The sequence below is a fragment of the Delphinus delphis genome, chromosome X (genome assembly GCF_949987515.2).
Source record: "Delphinus delphis chromosome X, mDelDel1.2, whole genome shotgun sequence".
Lineage (NCBI taxonomy): Eukaryota > Metazoa > Chordata > Mammalia > Artiodactyla > Delphinidae > Delphinus > Delphinus delphis.
Window position 1 is genome coordinate 98,699,744 of NC_082704.1, and position 17,829 is coordinate 98,717,572.

At 34.6% G+C, this 17,829-nt stretch overlaps 1 protein-coding gene across 3 annotated transcripts in view; it reads right to left on the reverse strand.

Annotated features, from left to right (window-relative positions):
- Positions 1-17,829, reverse strand: part of DMD (dystrophin) — a 2,124,682-nt gene that overhangs the window by 1,281,984 nt on the left and 824,869 nt on the right. For all 3 annotated transcript variants that reach the window (XM_060001925.1, XM_060001919.1, XM_060001920.1), the window contains 3 exons: positions 3,882-4,061; positions 3,444-3,572; positions 1,834-2,004 (listed from right to left, as the gene is read on the reverse strand). In XM_060001925.1, coding sequence (XP_059857908.1) covers positions 1,834-2,004; positions 3,444-3,572; positions 3,882-4,061 — 480 coding nt within the window. The remainder of the gene's footprint in view (positions 1-1,833; positions 2,005-3,443; positions 3,573-3,881; positions 4,062-17,829) is intronic.

Consider the following 17,829-nt stretch of genomic DNA (forward strand, 5'->3'; position numbering starts at 1 on the left):
TTTATGCTTTTCTTCAGTATGGGTGATAAAAGAAACACATCAAATGGCTCACCTGATGCATGATATCTGGAAGTATACTGACACATTCGTACAGAATATAGAATGACAATTCACAAACTTCTCTTGGCCATGCTATGTTTGTCAGTTTCTACGGTGCATGATGACTTCTACTCATTTTTCAATACCTACAAGTCACAGTCTTTTGACATAGTGTATCTCAATCTACCATTGAAAAAAATCAAGAAAAGAATACCCTGTTTACTCTTAAATATACTCTAGCTCAGTGATTTATTAAAAAGTATAATGGGAAGAATACAAAACTTAGTAATGAAGTATTAGCATTCATCTTTCAGATGACTAAAATAAGTTTTGGTTGTTTAGATATTACCCATTTAATGATATCTCCAGAAGTGAAAACAACTGTCTGTTTAAACAGCAGAGTAAATTCTTACAAAAAACAACTATGGACTAAAAATAAAATTTTAGAATCTGTCGGATGTTTTTCAGGTGAGGATTACTTCATATATAAATGAGTAGAACTAATTAGTTAACTATTACAAACAAGAGCAACAAATTAAGGTAAGCTAATACCTTTTTGCTTTGGGAAGGCGAGTTTTGAAGAGTAACTATGTTTCACATGCAATAAAGTATTTAAAATTCATATCACATTTCCAAATATTTTAGGAATTCCTTTATATATGTACTATTATATATAACAGTGACACAAAGTAATGCCTTAGAAGATTTAAACCATGCTATTATTGGGTGTCCATAATTACCAAAATAATTTTTCAAATGTATTCTCCTATTTTTCCAGGAATCAAAACTTACCTGACATATCGCATTTTCTCACAAATATTTCAATAATGTTATTCTCATTTAAGATTATTTCTAGCAATTATCTGTATATGTAAACACATATATTTCTTTTACATACATTTTTGTATTTGAAAGCATATCATATGTATTGAAAAATGTGTCAAACTACATTTTATAAATTTGGGAGGTAATTCCTTGCATTTTGATACTCGCCAAAGAGTTCAAATTCGATAATACTGTGTTTATATATTTTTGCAAGCTACCTATTAAATAAGATTTTTCCCTTCATTAAATGTTACACAAATATAAAGGGTTATCATGCAGAAGTTCCATATACCCTGGTTCTTCATTAAATAGAATAAATATAAATAGACATATAAAATTACAAAAATTAGGATATACAAGCTTTGCAATTATTTGTCTTCATGGTTTGCATGTCATGATAATCTAATGGATTTTATCACAGTAAGTATCGGCAACTAGCAAGAGCAAGTTAAAATACACACACATACACACATGTGCACAACCAGCAAAGATGTACAGAAATCCTACATCATGCAGGAGATGTACAAGACCTCATTTTGGGTATTTCTTCCATATCACACACAAGCAATATTATATTTGGCAAAATATGTCGGTAGTGCTTTCTTTAGATTATGTCTTTTGTGCTTTTTTGTTGTTGCTGCTGTTGGCCTGCGGCATGCTATTTGTTACTGTGCTGCAGGTTACCCCTGAAAGTACATATGTAAACCAGTGCAGAATGCAGTTCTAGACGAGCTGTGCCACGGAAAACAAAATGACAGAGAGAGAGGGATACAGGGGGTAGGGAGGGAAAAAGGGAGAGATATTGATCTCCCATGAGATTCAATGGTAAAATTTCCTCAAATACATTTTGGCCTTCATTTTCCTTTTGAAAACCTTGCTGTGAGGGTTGCTTGCCCCCTTCAGGGTACTGCGCAACCTTCCCAAGAGATCATTTATCACTAGTTTCCACCTTGGAGCAGATCTTCCTACCTTTCCAGTCTTAATTCTGTGAGAAATGGCTGCAAATCGATGGTTGAGCTCTGAGATTTTGGGCTCTATTACTTTCCTGCAGTGGTCGCCGCGGTTTGCCATCAAGTTTGCTGCTTGGTCACGCGTGGAGTCCACCTTTGGGCGTATGTCATTCATTTCAGCCTTTAAACGCTATATTCCGTGAGCAAGAGACAGGGCTTAAAGTTAGTAATTAAATGGAAGTTGAAAGAGAGCGAAAGAGTGAGAAAGCAAAAGAAAGAGCGAGGGAGAGGGGGAGAGAAAGAGAGAGAAAGAGAAAGAGCACATGGAGAGAAAATGGAGGGAGTAAAAAGCCAACTTCCATAAAATAGGAGTAGAGTGAGAATGTGTGTGACCTCAGGAAAATAGGTCACTCTCCTTGGTTACGTTTGATCTATGTTTAATGAAAGTAATTCCTTAGTCTGAAGAAGGACAAGGGATGTTTTCCTTTGCTATGGAAAACAACTATTCTATGTTGCTGGCAACAATTATAGTATTTTATATTTAGTCTTATTTTATCTTTCCTGAATTTCAAAGCTGTGGAACAACCTGAATATGTGCTTAGGAAGGAAGGTAGCTGAAGAACAATTTTCTATTCCTTCTGAGTACTTACAAGTTCCTTTTTCTTTATCATATCGATTGCCATGGAAAAAATGGATTTTCTAACAGATAAGAATTCTGTGTCACAGACAGAGGGATTGAGGAAAGCTCTGTCTGACTCAAGGGGTTGGAGAGGCTGTAAGTGAAATAACTCAGTTCCTATTTTTCCAAAGACCCTGAAGGAACATCCCTTACCTATACATCAAAGGAGAAGGAAGAGTAAAATAAGGTACAGACAATAGGGTAAATATTTCTGGGGGACAGCCTGAAATATATTTACAGTTTTTCATTAAAAAGGAATTGCAATCCTTAGAAAATATCAATTTCATAAAAACTAAACAAATGAATTGTATAGACAGAAACTACAATTTTTAAGCATTCTTTAAATAGTAATCCACTAGTCAAAATTATTGAAAATTTCAACAAAACAAAGGCATTGTTTAATTTATATGAGACTTCTTCAAATGCAATTCTTCCTATTTAACTGAAAAAACTGTCATCAAATAGAGGTATTATAGCATCAGTAAGTTACATTTGCACATTATACCCCTCATATCCTTTTACAGGAACCATTTTTTTTTTAAAGTAAAGACTAAGTTGCCATTGAGAAAGACAGCTTAGGATGTCCTAATAATCAGTTTCAATACCAAAAAGAGAGAACACGAAGCCATGTTTAGTTTACGTATAGTTAAGAATGAAAAACTCAGTTTTATGTAAGCTCAGTATTGTTACTAATTACTAAGATTTAGACATCGCATAGGCAAAATGTCCATAGATTGGACTCCCGTTGTTTACTCAGATGGTCTGTGAACAATGCTGAGAAAGAAGTAGGGAGGGAAGGAGAAAGGAAAGGAAGGAAGGAGGTGGGGAAGGAAGAGAGGAAGATTTTTTTCACTCTTATTAAGAAGTCCTTTGTATCTTTTAGGACAAAGATAATTGATATAACTGTTGCACGGTGTGAAAATTACTTTTCATAATAGTTTAGTTGCTACCTTAAGCATGTCTTCTTTTTGCTGTGGTTTCTTTTTCTCAGATTCATCCAGAAGTGTATCAGCCTGAATGATCCAGTTTGTGATGTGATTCACATTCTGGTCAAAGGTTTCCATGTGTTTCTGGTATTCCTTAATTTTAGAGACATACCATGACATAGTATTAGTTAGACAATATTTTAAAATATTTGTCCTACTTTGTACAATTTTAAAAGACAAAAAATGTAGTATCATTCAAATTACTTTTAGGTGCAATCTCCATATAGAATATAATACAAACATGCAAAAAATATCTTACACTATAGAAATAGATATTGAAATAAGGGCCAACACTTATGTGGAGTTGAAGAATTTGCTAACATAAATACTATTATTTAAAGCTTATATAATTTCTTTCTCATGATGGAGAGGGGCTGAAAATCTTCCAGCCTCTTCTCTTACCAACAAAAGGTTTAACCACTCTTCTGCCCGGGAAGTGACAGCTATCCAGTTACTATTCAGAAGACTCAGTTTATCTTCCACCAAGGTCTCCTTCTTGCCCAAAACTGCTTTCAAGGCCTCTCCTAGCTCTGTAATGCTCTTTAGGTGAACCTTCTGTTTCTCAATCTCTTTCTGAGTAGCCTGTGAAAAGAACAGCATTTGAGCTTCGAGTACTGTCGTCTTAAGACTTAAAGCTTTTGAAATGGCTATGCGTCCAGTTACTATGGTAAGAGTTTTCAAGGGTTTAAACTTTCAACCATGTCTTTAGGAATGATGAAAATCATCCCATATACACTGTAGTTTCGTTACTGGGTACATATGAATATGTATGCATACATAAACATGATTGACTTATTTATTTATGATTGTACATATTTAATAATAAACATACATACTGTCCATCTAAACATATTCATATTTACTTAATTTGTATAAGTATTGGCTAAAGGTAGATCTCAGAAAACCCATCCACAAATAAGCAACTGCTTTTATTTATTTACTTATTTACCGTATTTTTATTTTATTTTATTTTTTTAACATCTTTATTGGAATATAATTGCTTTACAATGGCGTGCTAGTTTCTGCTCTATAACAAAGTGAATCAGCTATACATATACATATATCTCCATATCTCCTCCCTCCTGCATCTCCCTCCCACCCTCCCTATCACACCCCTCCAGGCAGTCACAGTCACAAAGCACCGAGCTGATCTCCCTGTGCTATGTGGCTAAGCAACTGCTTTTAGAAAATTCAGCAATTATTGCACTCCTGTATTTCTACTGCAGGTACTTTCAAATTTTTGGTGCCACAAACCTGTTTGGCATCTGGTGAAACTTAAGTATCCTTTCTCATAATAATGTTTTTAAAAGGATAAAATTAAATGCAATGGATTTAAAATTAAAAACATTTATACTTAAATAAAATATACAAAATATACTTTTAAAATTTGTGAGATAGTAATACATGTTTTCTTTCGCAACATGTATAACTACAATGATCTAGCAACAAACCTTTAGGATAATTTCAAAGTAGTGATTAGCACCACTGGTGTTTTGAATTATATTCAATGACTAGAATGTAATATAAAATTATCTGTCATAATTTTATCTGTGACTGCTGGCAAAGTCACAGGAAGTACTGATACTGCTGGGATTTGTTGCTCACACTCATAATTGAAAAAATGCTTAATTTCAGTTAGAAGTAAATTAAAGAGATACTATTAAAATCCCCTAAGAGAGCACCAGTACTTCCTAAGACTTGATTTTCAAACCTGAAAATAAGCACATTTAATATTAGAAATTATGTAGAGAGTTGATGGAAAACTGATCCTAGTATAAACTTTACTGTCAGTTCTACGTACACCCTTTCTTGTGACGTGTCATGGCGGACCACATGACCATCTTGCATTTCCCTGCCTCTGCCCCCGATCCCTCCCTCGCCCACATACAACTGTTGGACCTTCCCTGGTGGATAAGTCTGAGCCAAACAGATACTCTCTCAAGAAGTTTAACTGAGAGATACAGAGACTATGGTAATACCCCAGCTGAAAAGTCATTTGAAATGGAGCTGATGTCTTTACTGCAGCAAGTCAAAGCCATATTAAGACAAAATTACTGGGTAGCAGCAATGACAAGAAGTGGAGGGAGACCTTTTGCAAAGAGGCAAATGAAATATATGCACAGAGAATAAGAGAAGTGGTCCAAGTAAACGACAGGAAGATGGTGTCTATGAGGCCAGCATATATCCTTAGTCCTATATATTCTCAGGGTGCATTTCTATCTTTGTAGTATACAGAAATAACTCTTATGGCTGCCTTTCCTCCATACTCTCAGGTCCTGATCTACTCAAAGTATATATAAATACACACACACACATATACACATTTTGCTTTTGCTTTGGCTATCAAATAAGCAGGGGAATAAATGAGGTTAAAAGATGGTATAAAATAATTTCTATATAAAACAGTCATTGTTTCTTCAATTCTAATATATACTTTTCTATTTGTTTTTCTTTTTCAAAATAAAAAAATCTGAAATTAAAGTAATTAATGCTAAATGAACTTATCAGCTACCATGCAATGGGCTATTTGTAATGTAGCTGTCATCTGTTGCACATGAGTGAGTTAGCAATTCATAAAAGGAATTCCTTCATGTATTAATCACAAATGTTACTGAGCTCCTGCTAAATGGCTCACTATTACAGCAGAGATGTAGGTGATTTTACCTAGTGTCTTTTAGGAAATTATGAGAAATGCCATCTTTGGGTGGAAAAAGCCCTTCTGCAGTTTGACTTGTGACTGCTCATGGGCTAGATTCCAGCCCTTTCATTCCCTTTGTCTGCACCCTTGTGTAGCACACAATCTTTACAACCATACATGGTAGCCACTATTCTAGGCACTGTGGATAAAATGATAGAGACACAAAGTCCTTACCTTTATAAAACTTATATTTGAGTATGACAAAAATATGAAAATATATGTAAATGAGCATTTCCTACTTCCTATATTCCAGACTAGTGCCTTGTCACTATAGTTCATTTACTCATAAAGGTAACACCTCACAAAGTTAAAGAAGTTAAAGCTTAATTTATATTTGGATCACTAACTATCTCTTAAAATAACTTCAGAAAGATGATACTATGTTTAAACTTTGATACAAAAAGTCGTTGCGTACACAGACATTTGTCCCTTCTAAGCCAGGCAATGTGATTAAAGGCAGTGGAAATTTCCAAATCTCAGAAGAGATCAGAGAAGTTTTGAATTTAGGAAATATTGTTGCAAACAGTTAATGGGTCACAAACCACTATTATTCATTAAAATCTCCCCAAATTCTCCAGCTAATTTTCAAGAGAAAATGTTTTATGTCCAGTAATACTTCATTCAGTTAATAAGAACAAGAAAACAGGAAATGTGGACTAATTTCTGGTTTCATTTTATGTTTTTCAATGTTGTAAGGTAAAACTCAAACATGTTGAAGTTAACACCATCATGAACATGAGCTTGAAAAAAACCAGTGTTCATTGTGGTAGTGTATAACCGTTTATGGCCAAAAGTGAATAAGGAGAAAATTTACACTCCTACTGTAAAAAGACCTAAAGTCAAACCTTTACATGTGGTATTCAAGAATAAACTGGTATTGAATCATTTGTATAAATGCTATTTTTGGTTAGGAAAAATATTGTGCTCGTTTAATGGATTTTTTATTTTCCCCCACAAAAGCAATTTTTTTTAAAGAAGATGTTGGAGGTAGGAGTTTATTAATTAATTTATTTATTTTTGCTGTGTTGGGTCTTCATTCCTTTGTGAGGGCTTTCTCTAGTTGTGGCAAGCGGGGGCCACTCTTCATCGCGGTGCGCGGGCCTCTCACTATCGCGGCCTCTCTTGTTGCGGAGCACAGGCTCCTGACGCGCAGGCTCAGTAGTTGTGGCTCATGGGCCTAACTGCTCCGCGGCATGTGGGATCCTCCCAGACCAGGGCTCGGACCCGTGTCCCCTGCATTAGCAGGCAGATTCTCAACCGCTGCACCACCAGGGAAGCCCACCACAAAAGCATTTTTAATTAATGGCATGGCTTACAAATAATAGGATCTTAGATTTTAAAAAGTATGCTGATCTTGCTCTGTGAAGATCTTACTTAAATTTCAATGAGTCAATGTACATTAGATGCTTAATACCCACTCTGCACTGTGCCATTCACTGCCAGAGATAAGGAAGGAGGCAGTCTGCATACCTTGCTCTAATGCTATCTAAAGTGTAGCTGCAGAGAAAAGTTGAAACACAAGCAAACAATTTGATATCATATTAGAAAGAACATAATTTTGAGGAAAAGATAATTCATGGCTGGTATAAGCATGAATGGCTTCAAGGGAGAGGTGATAATTGAAACCAGAGTTTACCATAAAGGACGGGATGGTTTAGACTGACTAAAGACAGAGTATAAAATGATGAGAAAGTACGAAGGTTGTAATCAAAAGCCACCAAAAGGGGAATATGGGGTACTCACTGGAAACTAAAAACATATATTTTAAGATGTCAAGGAACCATTTTTCCATGCTCTAAAAGTCTCCCTTAACAGAAGAATGTCTATACTTGCAGATGTATTGAGAACTGAATTACTGAATTAAACTACAGCTACTCTGTTGGCCATTCTCTCTATACCCTTACCTCTTTAAGAAAGGTAGACTTATTTATGGGGTTGGTGAGGTGGGGAGAAAAAATTGAAAATACACTTCTTCCTCTCAAAAGGCATTCAATCCTCAGTACACATGGTTTCTTCTGTTGCCTTATGAGGTGAGGGTTGGAGAGGGTTTGGGAAGGTCTACCCTTCTGAATGGGCAAGTTCAAATTCAATGATTAAATTGAATAAATTGTAAATCAGCTCTCTTAGTTTTTTTCAATCATGCAGTAGTGTGACAGATTCTAGGATCAATTTTAAGGTTGAATTAAAAGCAAAATTATGGACACAGTTTTGTTTTGACCTATGACATGGTCATAAGTCTAGTTACAGGAGTTTCAACAGCAGCTTAATGTGAACTATCTACTTGGTGCTTGGGGTTTTATGATACAGGAAAAAAAATGTCAGATAAGAGTAGAACTCAATGTAAATATCAACTGCCACAAAATCTAACACTTTTCTTTATTTTCCATATCTTTAATTTGTAACATTTGATAGCTCCAGAATAAATAATTGAAATATTAAACACTACCCTCTATGATTTTAAAGAAACAAATTTGCTCTCTACTTTTTCGTAGCCATAGCAATTTTTTAAATGCTAGAACAATTTTCTTATAATAAAAGAAATGGGTAGCATAGGTTAATTTCTCCTAATTAAGACACCCACCCATGTGTTCAAGTGAAGGATGGAAACTATATTCTGATTCATCCCTCATACCTATAAGTTAAATCACTTGAGTCTAATTTTAAGTGGCCTGAGAGGTTCAGGATTTCACCCTCAGCTTCATCAACTCTCTTCACTGATGAGGTAGCAGGCTGGAAAAACCTGTTCTGTCAGTCTCTGTTGATCATAAAATTATGTGATGGAAACATCTTTAATTGATTTAAAGGTAAAATAGTAAAAAGTGTTGGATTAATTATCTGGTCCCATAGGAACACGTCCACAGATATTTGCCAACAGGGGCAGAGAAACAAAGCCCACTTGCGCTTGAGCCTCTCTTTCACCCATTTCACATTTTCAGAGGTCCAATGCTTTCCACAAATTCTCCTGGAATTTCTGATGGATTTATATTCTTAGGATAACTTCTCAATCTGATTTCCTATTATTCCCACCCTCTCCCCCTTTTTTTTAATGAATTCTTTTTTTTGAATTTTATTTTATTTATTTTTTTTCTACAGCAGGTTCTTATTAGTCATCAATTTTATACACATCAGTGTATACATGTCAATCCCAATTGCCCAATTCATCCCTCTCCCCTTTTTTTCTCTCTTAGGTGTCCCCTGTCCCATAGATTCTATCTTCACTCAGTCCCACCTTTAGTCAAATGTGTGCCATAACACCATTTCCATGTATTTTCCATCCTTTACTAGGATGCTACAAAATTCCTGTTTATTTGATCTTTCTTTACCTCTCGTGCAAGTTCCCACTATATGGATGAAGAGTTAACTAACACACCCAAAAAAGGTATTTTAAAAGGTTACCCTCACCAAGTGAATTCTGCCTTCAGTCAGTCTGCATAAATATTATACTATTTCTGGTCATCAGAAATGGGAGAGAGTTTTCACCTTTAGCTACAAAACATATTCACGGGAAGAAAGTGAACGAATTTACCACATTACTGCAATTCTAAGATGTGCATTTGTCACATATTAAGGTCTCTGAAATTGAGATAAAACGTACAATATATGTTCACATTTAAGGTGGTGGTGTTTCTTTTGATCCAAAATAGCTGTAATTAAATCAACAGTGTATCATTCAATCTAATATGTCTTAAATGTGATAAAACATCATATTAATTGTTTTTTCAGGTCCTACATTACTCTGCCATGGTCCAAGGATTCAAACATATTTTATTATTAGGCTAATGTGATGGAATAATATAATGATACATTTTAAAAGAATATAAAACATTAAATAGTGGATTTTATACCAATGTGTATTGACTTTTTATTAATAATGCATTGCCTATTAAAAAAGAATTTCATGAAAGCAGAATACGCAAAACAGAAATTATAGCTATAATGACAGTGAATAGTGACTCCAGTGGCATTTAACAGATGTTCTATTTTCTAAGTAACAGCTGCTTGATGCATTCATTGTACAAAGTTAATGATCTGCTAGTGTTATTTCACTTCATAGATAAATTACTGTGCTCTCTTTGAAAAAGATATGTAATTTTTCACGGGAATGATAGTGTAACAGACTGTAGAAATAAGTAATAGTTCTCACGCTTTTATAGCTAAGGGGAGTGATGAGTTGATGCAATTATCCAGATAATCTAGGACCAGAGGCCAGATCTCTTTAAACCGTGAAAGATAATTGTTAAAAAAAAAAAAAACAAAAAACTACAGGACATCATTGGCTGAACTGAACATAGATCTCGTAAGACTGCTTGTACTGCACTAGCTAGTGGTTCTCAAACTTTGCTGAATATTAGAGACACTGGCCACACTCAGACCGATTAAATCAGAATTTCTGCGGGTAGGCTCTCAGCACTGGTAGGCTTTTAAAGTTCCCCAGGTGATTTCAATGTGCGGCCAATGCTGAGAACCACTGGCAAAACAGAATGATACATTATGTCATGAGATCTTAGTGGGTAACTCTCATTAAATTTTAGCATTGCAGTGACAGCAGAAGGATAATTGAGGAAAGGTATAATTGTTGTTCTTAATGTTGACTATTATAAAAATTTGTCCCTGAAATAAATGTGAAAATCATGACTTGTTACATAAGTGGCTATTTAGACATGAATTATTTTGCATTATAATACCCTGAGTTAAACTCAACATTTGTGTGTGTGTGTGTGTGTGTGTGTGTGTGTGTGATTCTAACACGTAACTCTTGGTATCCCACGACTACTGTTAATAAAAATTAATGGTCAATTTATGTAAAATGGTAAATATGAATTATCCAAAAAGTTGATGGATTAAACTATTAATAAACTATTAAACCTTTAAACTATTAAAGAACAAAAATTATTTTTCTAGGGAATGATATTTAACCATTTTAATTTTTAGATAACACTGTGAATATTAAAGGGCTTTAATATAGCTGAATTATTTAACTGGCTTTGAATTTTTGGCTACTGAAATTAAATTAGGAATGAAAGAAATCTGTTAGTGGTTAAATCAGAAAGTCATGTAGATTAAACTTTGCTGAAGCTTATATTTTCCAGACATAATGATCATCTGAGATATAAACTTCTATTTAATTACAGAAATATTTATTTTCCGATGGTTATATTTCTGTGCTCAATTCATATGCTAAACAACTGGGACCAGTAATGGGATATTCAGAATTGATTTACTTATATCCAACTAACCAAAGTGATTTTTTTTTTTTTTTTTTTCTTGGCCATGCTGCGTGGCTTGCAGGATCTTAGTTCCTTGACTAGGAATTGAACACGTTCCCTTCGCAGTGAAAGCACAGAGTTCTAACCACTGGGCCATGATTTTAAGACATTAACAAATAATATCTAAAATCTAATATCACACCAGTGGCCATAGATTACAGACTAAAATAGGTGATAAATGCACACAGAATTTTCATTTTATTATTTTTATGTGGACTTATATATTGTGCACTTCAAATTTAGCCATGCTGTATTTTATTCTCATTGCGGATGATGAATAGCTTTTTGTCACTTTAGATACCTTAAAATCAGAGATAGTGTTGGATTCTAGTTGCAGATTTGCTATATACCAGGACTTCTATTTTCTCATCTATAAAATGGGAGCATTTGGTCAGATGATTGTTTCCATTTGTTCTAAAAATTACCAAACTTTGAAAGCAAATCAGCATTTTTCTCTTCTCTCAAGAAACGCTTTGGCATTCTTTTAATTTTTATCTCTTAAATTACAATTTATTATATCGAAGAGATTTTTATTGAGCATGTACTACATATCAGATACTATTTTATGCGCATGGGAAAAACCAGTGAACAAAACAGATACTTTCCCTGTCCTTTTGGCAAGTGAAACTGTTAATGCCCATGTAGTAGTCTAAGAGAGTAGGGGTTATCATGACAGCTCAGGGATCTTGTACAGTGCTGGTACTCCAACTCCCCAGGTGCTGGTAACCTCCCCTAGTTTGCCTTACCCTCCCCTTCTGTTGTCTCTGTCTCTACACTAGAGCCATCAGTGTTTCTGACCTCAACCTGGCAAAATCCATTATCACAGATTTGTACAGTACAAAGAGGGAATATATGTGATCATTCATGGAGTGACAAGCATCACAGATGTGGTTTTCTTATGGCATCTCTGTTGTCCAGACCATGCAGCTAGAAGTGATCCACTCTATCAAAATCTTAATATTAATTTTCCCTCTTTATCACTACTCTGATGGAGGCAGATTGTTGAATTTAAAAATAGAATGAGGGACTTCCCTGGTGGCCCAGTGGTTAAGAATCTGCCTGCCAATGCAGGGGACACGGGTTCGAGCCCTGGTCTGGGAAGATCCCACATGCCGTGGAGCAACGAAGCCCGTGCACCACAACTACTGAGCCTGTGCTCTAGAGCCCATGAGCCACAACTACTGAGCCCGTGAGCCACAACTACTGAGCCCATGAGCCACAACTACTGAGCCCATGTGCCACAACTACTGAAGCCTGTGCACCTACAGCCCGTGCTCCACAACAAGAGAAGCCACTGCAATGAGAATCCCACACACCGCAATGAAGAGTAGCCCTCGCTTGCCGCAACTAGAGAAAGCCTGCACATAGCAATGAAGACCCAATGCAGCCAAAAATTTTAAAAATTAGAATGAAACAGCTACTGGGCTTTAGGAATTTCAAATTAGTATTAACGGTTTAACTTTGCAATTCCCATTATAAACTTTTTACCTTATTTCTGTTATTATTATTCTAAAATGTTTTATTCCTGTTATTTTAATTTTTTTTCTTGCCACTCCTGCAAGACCGGGAGAAGTAGCTGTTTCACCTAACACACAGAAACAAACACAGAGTCAAGCAAAATGTGGAGATAGGGGAATAGGTTCCAAATGAAAGGAGAAGTAAAAAAAAAAAAAACACAGGAAAAAATATCTCAATGAAATGGAGATAAGGAATTTACCTGATAAATATTTCAAAGTAATGGTCAAAAAATGCTCACTGGACTCAGAAGAATGGATGAATACAGGGAGAACTTCAACAGAAACAGAAAATATAAGTACCAAACAGAAACTAAAGAGCTGAAGATTATAATAACTGAACTTAAAAATACACTAGAGGAGTTCAACAGAAGACTAGAAAAAGCAGAAGAAAGAATCAGTAAAAATATGTGGAGATTAAACAACCTACTACTGAACAACCAATGGGTCAATGAGGAAATCAAAGAAGAAATTTAAAGAAATACCTTGAGACAAATGCAAAAGGATATATATCAAATCTATGGGATGGAGAAAGCAGTTTTAAGAGGGACGTTCAAAGTTCATAGAAACATAGGCCTGCCTACCTCAAGAAATAAGGAAAATCTCAAATAAACAGTCTAACTTTATACCTAAAGGAAAGAGAAAAATAAGAACAAAGCCCAAAGTTATTAGAAAGAAGGAAATAATAATGGTCAGAGCAGAAATAAATGAAATAGAGACCAAAAAGACAACATAAAATATCAATGAAACTAAGAACAAGTCCTCGGGAAACATAAGCAAAATGGACAATCCTTTAGGTAGACTCACTAAGAAAAAAAGAGAGAGGGTTCAAATAAATAAGACCAGAAATGAAAGAGGAGAAATTACAACTGACACCAAACAAATATGAAGGACCATAAGAGACTACTATGAACAATTATATGCCAACAAACTGGACAACCTACAAGAAATGGATACATTCCTAGAAACATACTATCTTCAAAGACTGAATCATGAAGAAATAAAAAATATGAATAGACCAATTACTAGTAAGGAGACTGAATCAATAACCAAAGAACACCCAACAAACAAAAGTCCAGGACCAGACAACTTCAGTGATGAAGTCTATCAAATATTCAAGTAATATTTAATACCTGTCCTTCTCAAACTCTTCTAAGAAAATGTAGAGGAGCAAGTGCTCCCAAGCTCATGTTATGAGGCTAGCATCACCCTGATACCAAAACCAAAGAAGGACACCACAAAAAGAGAAAATTACAGGCCAAGATCTCTGATTAACATAGATGCAAAAATCTTCAACTAAGCATTAGCAAATGAATTCAAGAATACATTAAAAGGATTATACATCTTGATGAAGTGGGATTTATTCCAGGGATGAAAGGAAGCTTCAACCTCTGCAAATCAATCAACATGATACACCATGTTAACAAGATGAAGAATAAAAATCATATGATCATCTCAGTAGATGCAGGAAAAGCATATGACAAAAATCAATACCAATCCATAATAAAAATTCTCAACAAACTGGATATAGAGGGAATGTACCTCAACATAATAAAGGCCATTTTTCACAAACCTACAGTTAACATCATAATGAAGAAAACTGAAAGATTCTCCTCTAAGATCAAGAACAAGACAGGTTGTCCACTCCCCCCACTTTTATTCAACATAGTATTAGAAGTACTAGCCTGAGCAATTAAGCAGGAAAAAGAAATAACAGGCACCCACATTGGAAAGAAAGAAGTAAAACTGTCACTATTTGTGAACAACATAACTTTACATATAGAAAACCCTAAACACTCTACCAAAAAACTTTTAAAACTTATAAATTCAGTAACTTAGCAGAGTACAAAATCAATACACAAAAATCTGTTGCATTTTGATACACTAAAAGTATCAGAAAGAGAAATTAAAAAAATAAACCCATTTACAATTTCATTGTAAACCCATTCTACAATTTCATAAAGAAGAATAGAATGCCTAGGAGTAAATTTAACTAAGGAGTTAAAGAACTTATACACTTAAAACTATAAGACACTGATGAAAAAAGTGAAAAAAACACAAATAAATGGAAAGATATTCCATGCTCATGGATTGGAAGAATTAATGTTGCTCAAATGTCCATACTACCCAAAGCAAACTACAATTTCAATGCAATCACTATCAAAATTCCAATAACATTTTTCCCAGAAATACAACAAACCATCCTCAAATATGTATAGAATCACAAAAGATCCTGAATAGACAAAGCAGTCTTTGAAAGAAGAAGAATATAGGTGGAGGCATCATGCTCCCTGATTTCAAATTATACATCAAAGCTATAATAGTTTAAAGAGTGTGGGTTTGGCATACAAACAGACACACAGATCAGTGGAACATAGCCCAGAAATGAACCCATGTATATATGGCCAATTAATCTATGACAAAGGATCCATGAATATGGGGGGAATGACAGTCTCTTCAATTAATGGTGTTGGGGAAACTGGACAACCACATTCAGAAGAATAAACCTGGACTACTATCTTTCACCATATACAAAAATTAACTCAAAATGGATTAAAGAGTTGAATGTAAGACCATAAACCATAAAACTCTGTAAAGCTTCTGGACATCAGTCTTAGCAATATTTTTTGAATCTGATTCCAACGGCAATTGCAACAAAAGCAAACATAAGCAAATGGGACTACATGAAACTAAAAAGCTTCTGTACAGTGAAGGAAGCCATTATCAAAATGAAATGGCAATCTACTGAATGGGAGAAGACATTTGCAAATCACATATCTATAAGGGGTTAATATCCAAAATATATAAAGAGCTCATACAATTCAGTAAGAAAAAAAAAACAATCTGATTAAAAAATGAGCAGAGGATCTAAATAGATATTTTTTTTTCCAAAGGAGACATACAGATAGTCAACAGGCACATGGGGAGATGCTCAATATCACTAATCATCAGGGAAATGTTAATCACCACAATGAGATACCCCTTCACAGCTGTCATAATGGCTATTATCAAAAGGACAAGAAATAACAAGTGTTGGCAAGGATGTAAAGAAAAGGCAACCCTAGTGCACTGTTGGTGGGAATGTAAACTGGTGCAGTCTCTACAGAAACCAGTATGGATGTTCCTCAAAAAAAAATTAAACTATCATATGATCCAGCAATTCTACTTCTGGGTATTTATCAAAAGAAAATGAAAACAATAATTCTAAAAGATACATGCACCTGTATGTCCATTGCAGTACTATTTACAATAGCCAAGATATGAAAACAACCTAAGTGTCCACTGATGTATTAATGGATAAAGAAGATGTGATGTACAGACACACACACACAAACACACACACACTGGAATACAACTCAGCCATAAAAAGGAATGAAATCTTGAAATTTGCTACAACATGGATGGACCTTGATGGTATTATGTTAAATGAAGTAAGTCAGACAGAGAAAGACAAATACCATATGATTTCACTTATATGGGGAACCGAAAAAAACAAAACTTACAGAGAACAGATTGGTAGTTGCTAGAGGGGAGGGGTGTTGGGGTGTGGGAGAAATGGGTGAAGGAGGCACTCAAGAGGTACAGACAAAGACAAATACCATATGATTTCACTTATATGTGGAATCTAAAAAAACAAAATAAATAACAAAATAGAAACAGAGTCATAGATACAGAGAACAAACATGCAGTTGCCAGAGGATGGGGGCAAGATAGGGGAAGGGGATTAAGAGATGCAAACTTACAGTTATAAAATACATGAGTTATGGGTATGAAATACATAGTGTGGGGAATACAGTAAATAATAATAATCTTTGTATGGTGACAGATGGTAACTAGACATCATGGTGATCATTTTGTAATATATAGAAATATAAAATCAATATATTGTGTACCAGGAAGTAACATAGTTTTGTAGGCCAATTATACTTTAAAAACAAACAAACTCATAGAAAAAGAGATCAGATTTATGGTTATCAGAGTAGGGGGTTGGGGGAGGGGAAATTGGATGACAGTGGTCAAAAGATATAAACTTTCAGTTTTAACATAAACAAGTACTCAGGGATATAGCGTACAACATGATTAATTAACACGGCTGTATATTATATATGAAAGTCCTTAAGAGAGTCGATGCTAAGTTTTCTCATCACAAGGAAAAAAATTTTTTCTTTTCTTTTGTTTGTATATGAGATGATAGATATTAACTAAACATATTGTGGTCATCATCTCATGATGTACATAAATCAAATCTTTATGGCGTACACCTTAAACTTATACAGTGCTGTATGTAAATTATATCTCAGTAAAACTGAAAGAAAAAATAAAACGCCAATGACTACTAAAATGCAAAAGAAAAAAAAAAGTTGGATTTTTTTCCACCTAGTGCGGTATCAAAATGCTGCCTGAAACGTCCCAATCTCAGGATTTTTATTGCTGTTGATGATGCATGAGGTGGAAAGAACATCACTTGATTTTCGAATAAGTGATTAAGCTTGTGCTACTGACTACATTATAGAAAAAATAAAAAGAACGTGGGAAATGAAAAAAAAGAGGTACAAACTGGCAGTTATAAAGTAAGTCATGAGGATGTAATGTACAGGATGGTGACTATAGCTGACAAAATTATATTACAAATTTTCAAGTTGTGAAAAAAGTAAATCTTAAAAGTTCTCATCACAAGAAGAAAAAGATTTGTAACTTTGCATAGTGACAGATGGTAATGAGACTTGCCGTGGTGATCATTTCACAGTGTATGCAAATGTCGAACGTTTATGCTGTACACCTTAAACTAATACAATGCTATATGCCAATTATACTTCAATAAAAAGAAACCAAAAATAAATAAATGAATTTGTTTTGAAAAGAAGTCTGAC